The 14,561-nt window shown below is 41.7% G+C and overlaps 1 protein-coding gene across 2 annotated transcripts in view; it reads right to left on the reverse strand.

The window, feature by feature from the left end:
* Positions 1–3,856: 3,856 nt before the first annotated feature.
* The window catches only part of LOC115091873 (protein Wnt-11-like), a 105,670-nt gene continuing 94,965 nt past the window's right edge, over positions 3,857–14,561 (reverse strand). For both annotated transcript variants that reach the window (XM_029602156.1, XM_029602155.1), the window contains exon 6: positions 3,857–5,755. In XM_029602156.1, the coding sequence (XP_029458016.1) occupies positions 5,581–5,755 (175 nt within the window). In that variant the 3' untranslated portion in view covers positions 3,857–5,580. The remainder of the gene's footprint in view (positions 5,756–14,561) is intronic.

The following is a 14,561-nucleotide window of genomic DNA, read 5'->3' on the forward strand; positions in this document are numbered from 1 at the left end:
CAATAATTCCACGCAGTGCATACATACACATTTAATAGCAATATTTTCAAACGGATTCCCATGCAGTTGGCAATGTTGGGGTTTTTTCTCGACCAATTGGTTTGTTGGTTTACAAATATGCAATTTCTTAAACTTTCAAATGAGTCTAAGAGTGAAGATACTATGCCCCTCTGTGGTCTCAAATGCTCCTGCACCACCTCATCCCATGGATACGTCTTGCACTGTTTCTAGAGGCGCAGTCCAGATGTATTCCATGCATTAAGAAAGGTGGAAGTAAGGCAAAACGATTACTGTCATGGTTAAAAGGTGAGGTGAAAGAGGCTGTTTTAGCAAAAAAAAAAAAAAATCCTTCAAAAATTGGAAGAAGGATCCATCTGAAGAAAATAGGATAAAACATAAGCATTGTCCAGTTAAGTGTAAAACATTGATAAGGCAGGTGAAGAGAGAATTTGAAATGAAGTTGGCCACAGAGGCAAAAAGTCATAATAAAAACTTTTAAAAATATATCTGAAGCAAGAAACCTATGAGGGAGTCGGATGGACCATTAGATGACCGAGGGGTTAAAGGGGCTCTTAGGGAAGATAAGGCCATTGCAGAAAGACTAAATGAATTCTTTGCTTCCGTGTTTACTAATGAGGATGTTGGGGAGATACCAGTTCCAGAGATGGTTTTCAGCGGTGATGAGTCAGACGAACTGAACGAAATCACTGTGAACCTGGAAGATGTAGTCGGCCAGCTTGACAAATTAAAGAGTAGCAAATCACCTGGACCAGATGGTATGCATCCTAGGGTACTAAAGGAACTAAAAAATGAAATTTCTGATCTATTAGTTAAAATTTGTAACCTATCATTAAAATCATCTATTGTACCTGAAGACTGAAGGGTGGCCAATATAACCCCAATATTTAAAAAGGGCTCCAGTTTTGATCCGGGTAACTATAAATCAGTGAGCCTGACTTCAGTGCCACGAAAAATAGTGGAAACTATTCTAAAAATCAAAATCGTAGAGCATATAGAAATACATGGTTTAATGGAACACAGTCAATATGGATTTACCCAAGGGAAGTCTTGCCTAACAAATCTGCTTCATTTTTGGAAGGGGGTTAATAAACATGTGGATAAAGGTGAACCGGTGGGTAGATGTAGTGTGTATTTGGATTTTCAGAAGGTGTTTGACAAAGTCCCTCACGAGAGCTTCTAAGAAAACTAAAAAGTCATGGGATAGGAGGCAATGTCCTTTTCGTGGATTACAAACTGGTGTAAAAGACAGGAAATAGAGAGTAGGATTTAAATGGTCAATTTCTCAGTTGGAAAAGGGTAAACAGTGGAGTGCCTCAGGGATCTGTACTTGGATCAGTGCTTTTCAATATATATATAAATGATCTGGAAAGAATACGACGAGTGAGGTTATCAAATTTGTGGACGATACAAAATTATTCAGAGTAGTTAAATCACAAGCGGATTGTGAATCATTACAGGAGGACCTTGCAACACTGGAAGATGGGCATCCAAATGGCAGATGAAATTTAATGTGGACAAGTGCAAGTTGTTGCACATAGGGAAAAATAACCATTGCTGTAGTTACACGATGTTAGGTTCCATATTAGGAGCTACCACCCAGGAAAAAGATCTAGGCATCATAGTGGATAATTTATTTATTTTTATTTATTTATTTGAAACTTTTTTATACCGACATTCGTTTGCACATCACATCGGTTTACATGGAACGGGTATAAAATAACTTTAAAGATAATACTTTAAAGGATAATACTTTAAAATCGTTGGCTCAGTGTGCTGCAGCAGTCAAAAAAGCAAACAGAATGTTAGGAATTATTAGGAAGGGAATGGTGAATAAAACGGAAAATGTCATAATGCCTCTGTATCGCTCCATTGTGAGACACTTACCTTGAGTACTGTGTACAATTCTGGTCATTGCATCTCAAAAAAGATATAATTGCGATGGAGAAGGTACAGAGAAGGGAAACCAAAATGATAAAGCGGATGGAAGAGGTTAGAGTTGTTCAGCTTGGAGAAGAGACAGCTGAGGGAGATATGATAGAGGTGTTTAAGATCATGAGAGGTCTTGAACGAGTAGATGTGAATCAGTTATTTACTCTTTCGAATAATAGAAGGACTAGGGGGCATTCCATGAAGTTAGCAAGTAGCACATTTAAGACTAATCGGAGAAAATTCTTTTTCACTCAACGCACAATTAAGCTCTGGAATTTGTTGCCAGAGGATGTGGTTAGTGCAGTTAGTGTAGCTGGGTTCAAAAAAGGTTTGGATAAGTTCTTGGAGGAGAAGTCCATTAACTGCTATTAATCAAGTTTACTTAGAGGTAGATCTTAAAAAAGTACGCGTGCACGTACTTTTGTTCGCGCAACCGGCGCAAACAAAAGTACGCCGGATTTTATAAGATACGTGCATTGCCGCGTGTACCTTATAAAATCCGGGGTTGGCGCGCGCAAGGCTGCGCAAAATCAGCAGCCTGCGCGCGCCGAGCCTGCACGCAGCCTGCCTCTGTTCCCTCCAAGGCCGCTCCAAAATCGGAGCGGCCTCGGAGGGAACTTTCCTTCCGCATCCCCCCACCTTCCCCTATCTAACCCACCCCCCAGCCCTATGTAAATCCCCCCCCTACCTTTGTTGTGCAAGTTACGCCTGCTTGAGGCAGGCTAACTTGCACGCGCCGCCTCAGCATCCCCTGGCATAGGCCGCAGTGCCAGGGGACTCGGGACCGCCCTCCCGGCCCGCCCCCGAACCGTCACCACGTCCCCGGACCCGCCCCACCCCTGACCCCCGGCCACACCCCCGGCCTGCCGACACGCCCCCTCCCACCCCTTTTACGAAGCCCTGGGACTTATGCGCATCCTGGGGCTTTGCGTGCGCCGGCGGCCTATGCAAAATAGGCCGCCGGCGCAGGGCTTTTAAAATCTACCCCTTAGGGAATAGCCACTGCTATTTATTGCATCAATAGCAAGGGATCTTCTTGGTGTTTGGGTAATTGCCAGGTTCTTGTGGCCTGGTTTGGCCTCTGTTGGAAACAGGATGCTGGGCTTGATGGACCCTTGGTCTGACCTAGTAAGCCAATTTCTTATGTTCTTATGTATCCCAGCCTGGAAAAGAATCCAATATGCTCCGAGGCCAGTACGGCTACTAGCAATCTGCATGGGAAAATGGTGTGCGTCATTCCTTTTCCACTGGAGTCGTCATGGGGCACATGTACTAAAGGGTGCTTCCCCATTATGTCTCCATGGGGAAAATGCTTAGTACATCTGGCTCATGTGTCCTAAAGCCAAGGAAATGTTTTTTTTCTACATCGAAATAGCCTTAACGGAGGCAAATCTGCAGTTTTTACCTGCTTGCAAAATCTACACTGTAATGGTATTTATTCTCCCAAAATGTGATTTATGGTCCGAGTGGTCCCCCAGTATGGTAGTTGAGGTTACTCAGCCATTCCCTCTGACCAGCAGCTCTCTATAAATGGGACCCTGGGGGATCAGGGCACCAACCTCTGGAGGGAACCAGCTGATCAACGCAGCAGATGACTTTTCCATGTAGGACAGAGCAAGGAACACCGAACAGTGATAAATGCCCTGCACGACTGCCCCAAAGGTCTGAACATGCAGAACAAAGAGCTTTGCGAAAAGGTTACTCATCTGATAGCTGGCAGTTTTTTTTTTGTCTAAAAACAAAAAGAAGATTAGTTTTGTGTTTTATTCTGGAAGTCCATCTGCTTCTAGGGAGGTCTTTTTTTTTTTTTTTTTTTTTTAATTTTGTACCGTTTTATGGAAAGTGAAAACCAAAAATGTATATTTAACTGAAGCCAATCCCTACAAAGAAATTAGTAGCTGCCTTGCTCTGGAAATTGTAGCCAAATATCTGGCCCATAATTTTAATAAGGTGGAAGCAGTGCTCTCTTACAAATGAGGACTCATTCTAAGGTTACATAGACATATGAGAATATAAAAAATTCCGAGATTGATTTCAAAAGCTTATACTTGCCTTTATGACACACAGGGAGGTTTTGAAGCGATGAGAGGAGAGAAGGAAGCTAATGGTTTCCAGTGAACAATGAAAGAACATTACAGGATGATCATCAGTTTTGTCACATGGGCAGTAGGTAATATGTACGGTACGGTCATGCTTGCCTCTTCCTCCTGCTCCCCTTTCCATATCACAATAGCATGAAGACCTCCAATTGAAAAACTCAATGCAAGCAACAACCAATGACAGAATGGGTGAAAGAGCATCAAATGTTCACAACAGCTAAGAAAGCAGAGGCTAAATATCAAATATCTGCATGTGTAACTTACACCCTGCATTGTGTTACTGTACTTGGAGCAATAAACCTCCGGTCAAACACAATGATTGTCCTGCAAAATGAAAAAAGCTGGCTTATCATATCAACATAAGTGTTGTCACGCTACAGTCAAGTCGACTAGTTTTAGACTCAGAAAAGCGAGAGAGCGCGCGCTGGTCTCATCATCAAGCCGCTTTACTGATTTGCGGTCCTAATGCAGTGTACATTAAATTCAGCGCGTGACGAGAGGGTGCCGTCAGACGAAGCAAATGCGGGCGTCTTCTCACGCTCTGAATTTTTAATAAAGCGGCGGCATTTTCATTGTACACTAGGATGAAGATCTGGCGCACATTTCGAATGCAGCAACGGTACTGCTGACGCACGAAACAATTCTAAGCTTCAGTTTACAAGTCATTGCATTTTCAGAATTTATTTCAAACTGTTTTAGGCATGTTTAATATATATATATATATATATTTATATATACAAATATATATATAAAGGCTAAAATAGAGAGGCGCACTTGATATATTTATAAATATTTCTGTATGTTCAGCAAACAAAAGAAATTATTTACATCCACTGTGAGTGGTTCTGTGCAGTTGTCACGGCAAGGCCATGTACTCAACTCTCATGTCCAAAGAAACCTGCCTTGAGCAGTTGACATTCTCTCTGTAATGGAGTTCTTTACCGCAAAGGCCGTCCTCCAGCAATGTCTCTTGGGCTTTTGCCAATGCTGTTTATAGGTCCTGGCCTAGACTGGATGATCCCACTCTGGAACAAAGGCACCACACCAAACATCTCCCACTGCATCCGCTGGGATCACGCACCCTGGGGAACACCAACAAGCACTGCCTGTGCTTTTTCGGCGGAGTTCTAGCCTCATGTTTACTGTTCACAATGTCTAATTTCTAAATTAAAAAAAAACCCCAAAACAAAACACACACATTGTGATGGCGTTAAGAGCGCTTGATGTCCAGGCTTCCTTAAAGCTTAAGATGGCGGCCGTCGTGATACTTTCCGAAAAACTGGAGAGAAACTGTTTGCAAGTCTATGATCTTCACATGTGGTGCGCCACTAAAGAACATTCCTTTTCAATTTTTGGTACAAAATGATGCTCATTTGAAAAATCTAACTTTTGTGTCATCCTTATAACAAACTCCGCGGTCCAGGGTCTTTCTGATATAAACATACAGTCCAAAAAAAAATACATATATATTTCCTTCCGTGCTGGAAAGTGCTTTGGTTCTGCTGGTGTGAGACTTCCTGAACGAAAGCTTTCACTTGCAAACGTATCTCTCCACAGTCCTTTCACATTTTTTGCAGGTCACGTAGCAACACCAGTGGTATTTGCAGTGGCACCTCTCCACTACTTTGTCCATGTATGGGTTGTAGCCTCGGCCGCAGCACATCAGGTCACAGCTGTCACTGCCGTTGGAGGTTTTGTTACATTGCCTAGAACAGAACAAGTATGGTTACTCGTCACTCTGCGGCATGCCTAGGACATCAAGCATCCACTCCTACTATACATGGCATACTTGTCATTGATCCTGTCAAATAAATTAAGTGGGCGGAGGCCAACATAATGGGACCCATGAGAGCCGCTCCCAGCCAGCCCATGATGCCATCATTCAATTATTTAAACATCCACCAATGATTTTTACATGAAAGGTTATTGGGCTGGATGATCAGTCTGAACTCGAGCTAAGACTGCCAACAGCTGCTAAGCGGAGTGCGGTTTTGCTCACCCAAGTCTGCAAAGTTATGTTTTATACATCAAACAGGCCATTTGCTTTGTTACGAGACATCATCTCATGCCGAAGTGCTAACTGATCCCCTTGAACATCTCGCTGTGGGCACTGCCCATCTCTTCACGCTAGGAAAACCAATGCGGCACGATTACACTGCATGCTCAAAGGAATAACAACACTGCCCCTCCCCCCCCTTCTTTGGACCTACCCCAATTTTACATTTTTCTATGCATCTGTAAAAGAAATTTGCACATCACAAAGGCTGAACTGTGGCTTGCTGAAACTGGCAGGATATTTGAGTGTTTTGGAATAAAAATTCAGAACCCCTTCCAGATTAGGTTGTCTGTTCTATAATATCTAGATCAGGTGATAAAATGTACAAGGTATTATATGACCGGACCAATGCAGAACGTCTGCTGCAGTGCTGCAGCGCTCAAGACTAGGAACCCAGAAATACGATCACATCCGTGCCACACGCAGTCTATGCCAGTCCAGAGAAGAGAAGACTCAAGACCTCACTTGGACGACAGCTCAACACACTTCCTAGAAACAGAGACCTGGTAGCTCTCCTCTGACGCTCTATCCTCACAGAAGCAATCCCACCAGCCTACATTCTTCATGAACGAGAAGAGTCTAAAACTCCTTTTCTGAACAATTCACTAGCCATCCCCTTCCGTCTTTTCATTACTCCCAAGTGTTACCGTTCACTCCACATCAAATTCTCTTACTACCTCTCAAATTCCAAATTTATTCTAACTGATGACTATTTGTCAGTTCTTTGACATAAGGAAACTCTGACTGCTCTTAAACATTACAGCCATGGCCTTGCTTTCAGTTCTGCCACGCACAGTGCATGATCATGGTCTTGATCTTCTAACTTGCTATTCATCCATGGTACCTCTCTGATCTTACCTGCACTTTGTTACTTTTATTTGTTTTTTTATCCTTATACTCTTCTCCCTATCAGTAGATGCTTGGAATATGGTCCTGCCTTTTGTCAAAAACAAGTACCTTTTCTCCCTCATCTTGATCCCCTAGTATCACTGATAAATGTGATTATCCCCTTCATAGGCGTAAGAATATAAGAACCTAAGACTTCCCATACTTGATCAGGTTCATCAATCCCAGTATCCTGTTTCCAACAGTGACAAATCCAGGTCACAAGAACCTGTCAGGATCCCAAGGGGTAGATAGGTTTCATGCTGCTTATCCCAAGAATAAGCAGAGTATGTCTACATCTCCACCTTAATAATGATTTATGGACTTTTCCTCCAGGAACTTGTCCAAACCTTTTTTAAACGCAGCTACACTAATAACTTTCACCTCATCCTCTGACAACGAATTCCAGAGCTTAATTATGCACTGAGTAAAAAAATATTTTCTCTTAGTTTTAAATGAATCACTTAGTAACGTCATTGTGTATCCCCTAGTCGTTGTACTTTTTAAAAGAATAAACAACCGATTCACGTTTACGCATTCCATGCCACTCATTATTTTATAGACCTCTATAATATCTCCCCTCAGCCACCTCTTCTCCAAGCTGAAGAGTCCTATCCTCTTTCGCCTTTCCTCATAAGGGAATCGATCCATCCACTTTATCAATCTGGTTGCCCTTCTCTATACCTTTTCTAATTCTGCTATATCTTTCTTGAGATGTGGTGGCCAGAACTGCACACAGTGAATAAAATGTAATATGTCATAATGCCTCTGTATCGCTCCATGGTGAGACTGCACCTTGAATACTGTGTACAATTCTGGTCGCCGCATCTCAAAAAAGATATAATTGCGATGGAGAAGGTACAGGGAAGGGCAACCAAAATGATAAAGGGGAAGGAACAGCTCCCCTATGAGGAAAGGCTGAAGAGGTTAGGGCTGTTCAGCTTGGAGAAGAGACGGCTGAGGGGGGATATGATAGAGGTCTATAAAATCTTGAGAAGTCTAGAATAGGTAATTGTGAATCGGTTATTTACTCTTTCGGATAATAGAAGGACTAGGGGATGCTCCATGAAGTTAGCAAGTAGCACATTTAAAACTAATCAGAGAAAATTCTTTTTCACTCAACACACAATTAAGCTTTGAAATTTGTTGCCAGAGAATGTGGTAAAGGCAGTTAATGTAAGTGGGTTTAAAAAAAGGTTTGGATAAGTTCCTGGAGGAGAAATCCATTAACTGCTATTAATCAAGTTGACTTAGGGAATAGCCACTGCTATTACTGGCATTAATAGCAAGGGATCCACTTAATGTTTGGGTACTTGCCAGGTGCTTGTAACCTGGTTTGGCCACTGTTGGAAACAGGATGCTGGGCTTGATGGACTCTCGGTCTGACCTAGTATGGCACCTTCTTATGTTCATATGCTGTTCCCTGTTTTCTTCATTCTGATCTTCCCTGTTTTCTTCATTCTGATCCTTTTCTCATTTCTTAAAAGATGTTCTTTTAACTATTATAGCCTCTCTCACCTCACCTTTTAACCAAACCTGTAGTCATTTAGCCTTCCTTTCATCTTTTCTAATGCATGGAATACATCTAGTCTGGGCTTCCAAGATGGTATTTGTAAACAATGTCCATGCCTGATGTAAATTCTTAACCTTTGCAGTTGCTCCTTTTGTTTTTTCTTAACTATTTTCCTTATTTTATCATAGTCACCCTTTTGAACGTTAAATGCTGTTGCAGTAGATTTCTTTAATATCCTCCCTCCAGTTATTAAGTCAAATTTGATGATGTTATTATCACTATTGCTATGTGGCTCTTGCACCAAATCCTGTTTTCTACTAAGAACTAGGTCTAAAGAGTTTCTTCTCTTGTTGGTTCTTGTACCCGCTGCTTCATGAAGCAGTCATTTATTTCATCCAAGAACTTTACCTCTCTAGCATGTCCTGATGTAACAATCAACCACTCAATACTGGGGTCATTACATTTGCCCATTATTACTGTGCTGCTGATTTTGTTAGCATCCCTAATTTCCTTTAGCATTTCATTGTTTGTTTGTTCGTTCTGACCAGGTGGACGGTAATATACCCCATTGCTATTTTATTCTCCTTTTCACTTGGAATTTCATAAAGATTCAGCAGTGCATTTTTGTTCCTGCAGAATTTTTTACCTGCTTGACTCAATGCCCTCTTTCACATATAGCGCCACCCCTTCCACCATGATGATCCATCCTATCGTTGCGATATCATTTGTATCCTGGTATCACAAGTGTCCCGTTGGTTATCCTCCTTCCTCCAAATCTCCGAGATGCCAATTATATCTACGTCTTCATTCAGTGCTATACATTCTAACTCTCGCATCTTATTTTTTAGATTTCAAGCATTTGTATATAGAAATTTCACAGTATGGGGCGGATTTTAAATTACGCGCGTAACCCTTTTAAACCTGCGCCTGCATGCGCCAAGACTGTTTTGCATAGACCCGGCGACGCGCGCAAGTCCCGGGTCGTGCGTATGTCCCGGAGCAGGACAGAGGCCCCCGGCACAGTGGCTGTGCCGGGGGATTACGCGCCAGCACTTGGCCGACGCGCGCAACCTATGCCTACCCAGAGGCAGACGGAAATAAAAAAATAAAGGTAGAGGAGGGGGATTTAGGTAGGCTGGGGGGCGGGTTAGATAGGGGAAGGGAGGGGCAGGTGGGGGGGGTGGCCTCGGAGGGAACAGGGAAAGCCATTGGGGCTCTCCTAGGGCTCGGCGCGCGCAAGGGGCAATTTGAAATCTTTCTACTCTGTCTCTACTCTTTATTTAACAGTACCTGGTCCATGTTAACATTTATTGCAGCCTGTCTCCTGGGATGCCCTAATTTCCCTTTTCTCTTACATCCCTTCATTTCATCAGAATCATCACCTTTGAATATCATTTCTGGCATGGGCATCTCTCTAATAAATAATGCAGTACAGGAGGCAAATATTGAGTGAAATACAAGAAGCACACTAAGACACAATTGATCACTCAGTTTCAAGCATTGTGAATATAATCTAGTGAATAGCACAAAATAATAGTACACATACCAAGACCAAGTGAATGAAATTGCCATGTACCAGATATAACAGAATTGGAAGTTATATATGCTGTCTACGGTTCAGTTCTGATGGTCTCTACTTACTTATTTATGGCTATTCACTAGATTATATTCACATTGCTTGAAATTATTAAGTGATCAATTGTGTCTTAATGGGTATCTCTCTTACATCTTCCTCAATGAATAGCAAAGCAAAGAATTCATTTTGTCTCTCTGCTAGAGCTTCGTCATCCCTAAATGTCCCTTTTACCCTTTGATCATCTAATGGTCCAACTGACTCCCTGGTAGACTTTTTACCTCTAATGGCCCTAAAAAAGCTTTTAATATGAGTTTTTGCTTCCTCGGCAAGCTTCTTTTCAAATTCTCTTTTTACCTTCCTTATCAATGCTTTGCCTCTAACTTGCCAGTGCTTTTCAATATCTTTTTTCAATATCTTTTTTCAATATCTTTTTTCAATATCTTTGTGAGCGACATTGCGGAAGGGATAGAAGGTAAGGTATGTCTTTTTGCGGATGACACTAAGATCTGCAACAGAGTGGACACGCCGGAAGGAGTGGAGAGAATGAGACTGGATTTAAGGAAGATGGAAGAGTGGTCGAAGACATGGCAGCTGACATTCAATGCCAAGAAGTGCAAAGTCATGCATATGGGGAGTGGAAATCCGAATGAACTGTATTCAATGGGGGGAGAAAGGCTGATGTGCACGGAGCAGGAGAGAGACCTTGGGGTGATGGTGTCTAATGATCTGAAGTCGGCGAAACAATGTGACAAGGCGATAGCTAAAGCCAGAAGAATGCTGGGCTGCATAGAGAGAGGAATATCGAGTAAGAAAGGGAAGTGATTATCCCCTTGTACAGGTCCTTGGTGAGACCTCACCTGGAGTATTGTGTTCAGTTCTGGAGACCGTATCTCCGAAGAGACAGAGACAAGATGGAGGCGGTCCAGAGAAGGGTGACCAAAAAGGTGGAAGGTCTTCATCAAATGACTTATGAGGAGAGATTGAAGAATCTAAATATGTACACCCTGGAGGAAAGGAGGAGCAGAGGTGATATGATACAGACTTTCAGATACTTGAAAGGTTTTAATGATCCAAAGACAACGACAAACCTTTTCCATAGGAAAAAAATCAGCAGAACCAGGGGTCACGATTTGAAGCTCCAGGGAGGAAGATTCAGAACCAATGTCAGGAAGTATTTCTTCACGGAGAGGGTGGTGGATGCCTGGAATGCCCTTCCGAAGGAAGTGGTGAAGACCAGAACTGTGAAGGACTTCAAAGGGGCGTGGGATAAACACTGTGGATCCATAAAATCAAGAGGCCGTCAATAAAGAGTGGGTGGCTAGCCAGAATGACGGCTACTGCCTGGAGACAATACCCTTATTCAATAAACATACACATGGTTACTGTGACTCCAACATCACTCTAAGCTACAACAGCAAGAGGAAATGTGGAAAAAAGGATTCGCACTCACAAAGCGGGGAGTAGCTGGCTTGTTACGGCGGTTACTACCCCAAACCAAACAAGCCTGATACTTCACTTTCAATGCATATCCAGCATAGCTCTCTGCTTCAACGGCAGGGGAGAAGAAAAACCGATACTTCACGCATATCCAGCATAGCTCTCTGCTTCAACGGCAGGGGAGAAGAAAAACTGATACTTCACGCATATCCAGCATAGCTCTCTGCTTCAACAGCAGGGGAGAAGAAAAAAGGATTCGCACTCACAAAGCGGGGAGTAGCTGGCTTGTTACGGCGGTTACTACCCCAAACCAAATAAGCCTGATACTTCACTTTCAATGCATATCCTGCTTCAACGGCAGGGGAGAAGAAAAACTGATACTTCACGCATATCCAGCATGGCTCTCTGCTTCAACGGCAGGGGAGATGAAAAACTGATACTACAAGCATATCCAGCATAGCTCCCTGCTTCAACGGCAGGGGAGAAGAAAAACAACCAATAAGGGCTGAATGGCACGGTCTGGTTAAAGCAGATGGGCATGGGTGTAGCTTGCTTATTGCGGCGGTTACTTCCCCTACTACCCATAACTAATCAAGCTTGATATTTCACTTGGTTGCAGCTCCATCACTGCTCTCTACATTAATGGTGGGGGTGGAAGGGAAATAGAACCAAAGAGCTAAGAGAAACAGATAAGTATGAGAAAAAAATGTGAAGCTTGCTGGGCAGACTGGATGGGCCGTTTGGTCTTCTTCTGCCGTCATTTCTATGTTTCTATGTTTCTTATGCTGTTTCCTGTTTTCTTCATTCGGATCCCTTTTCCATTTCTTGAAAGATGTTCTTTTAACTATTATAGCCTCTCTCAGCTCACCTTTTAACCATTCCGGTAGTCATTTAGACTTCCTTCCACCTTTTCTAATGTGTGGAATACATCTGGTCTGGGCTTCCAAGATGGTATTTTTAAACAACGCCCATGCCTGATCTAAACTCTTGAACTTTGTAGTTGTTCCTTTCAGTTTTTTCCTAACCATTTTCCTCATTTTATCATAGTCACCTTTTTGAAAGTTAAATGCTATCACAGTAGATTTCTTTAGTGCCCTCCCTCTAGCTATTAAGTCAAATTTGATCATGTTGTGATCACTATTGCCAAGTGGCTCCAAGACTGTTACCTCTCACACAAATTCCTGTGTTCCACTAAGGACTAGGTCTAAAATAGTTCCCCCCTCTTTTTGGTTCTTGTACCAAGAAGCAGTCAATTATTTCATCTAGGAACTTTACCTCCCTAGAATGTCCTGATATGACATTCACTCAGCCAATACTGAGGTAATTGAAATCGCCCATTATTACTGTGCTGCTGATTTTGTTAGTATCCCTAATTTATTTAAGCATTTCATTGTCTGTTTGTTCATTCTGGCCAGGTGGACAGTAATATACTCCCACTGCTATTTTATTCCCCTTTTCACCTGCAGTTTTTGTTTCCTGCAGAATTTGTATCCTGTTTGACTCAATGCCCTCTTTCATATATAGTGCCACCCCTCCACAAATTTGATCCATCTTATCAATTTGATATAATTTGTACCCTGCTTTCACTGTGTCCCATTGGTTATCCTCTTTCCACCAGGTCTTTGAGTTGCCATTATATTTATCTTTTCATCCAGTGCTTTATACTCTTAACAATCCCATCTTATTTTTTAGACTTTTTGCATTTGTATACCAACATTTCAAAGTGTGTTTTTTGTTTGTATTTGCTTGACAGGGGTAATTTGGATCTTTCTGCTCTTTACTTAGACACCTGGTCCACGTTGGCATTTATTGCAACCTCTCTATTGAGATGCCCTAACTTCCATGTTCTCTTAGTATCCTTCAAAGATACATCATTCCGAACCATGCACTTCTGAGCGACTGTCTACTTTCTCCCATCATCTAGTTTAAAAGCTGCACTATCTCCTTTTTAAAGGTCACTGCCAGTAGCCTATTCAAAATTACCCCCATATGATTGGAAATCCAAGCAGATTCCAGATGGTGAAACTATTCGACATTCAATATCCAAATTCTAATCTCCTTCATTGATAGACCTTCACTGGCTTCCAGCATCTTTCAGAATACAATATAAAGTATTATCACTCATCTTCAACATCATCAACAATATCGACCAATCTCCACCAGGAATAACTATTCAATTATACAACCTTATAAGAGATCTAAGATCGCAAAATAAAGGACCCTAAAAATTCCTCCCACTCAGAATATTCACCTAACCCAAATAAGAGAACATGTGTTTTCTATCGCAGGACCAAAACTGTGGAACACACTACCTAGTCCACTAAGGCTTTTAACAGAAAAAAGGACATTCAAACAAGAACTCAAAACATGGCTTTTCAAAAAAGCCTATGAATTGATATAATATAAATCTTCTATATTAAGGTTACCGATAAAAATATTCAAAAGTCAGTTCTTCCTTTTCTTCCATATTAGAATATTTTCAATAAAACTACTCCCCCAATTGAATTGCACTTGTAATTTCTAAACAGATGATATTGAATGTATTAATTGTGTAACTGTTGCATAACAATTACTACTTCTTCATGTCCTCTTTTACAAAAATATTAAGTTTATGATATATACATTGTACTTATATGCAATTTATATAAACCGTTGTTGTGATCATTCCTTGGAACGACGACATATAAAAAGCATAAATAGATAAATAAGGATGCTGGGAGTCAATACTCCTTATTGTATTCCATCCACTCTCTTATTTCCCTTCTGGTAATACCTCACAAATGTCCCTTTGTACATCGAGCTATGCAGAACTCAACCCCTTTTGTACGATCAATCGCGCTGACAATTTCCGTCTGAGTCACAACGTCCACCTCTCCCGTGCACTTAAAAAATCATTTAATGCCAAGTTCCTTTCTGTTCATCCTCACAACTCTTACACGCCATTACTTGCAGAAGATTCTCGAGAAGATAGCCTTTTCTCACCATTGCTATGGTCTTCAAAAATTTTTCTCTGCTACAATACAGTATCTTAGTGGCTCGAGCAGT

The sequence above is a fragment of the Rhinatrema bivittatum genome, chromosome 5 (genome assembly GCF_901001135.1).
Source record: "Rhinatrema bivittatum chromosome 5, aRhiBiv1.1, whole genome shotgun sequence".
In the NCBI taxonomy this organism is placed as follows: domain Eukaryota; kingdom Metazoa; phylum Chordata; class Amphibia; order Gymnophiona; family Rhinatrematidae; genus Rhinatrema; species Rhinatrema bivittatum.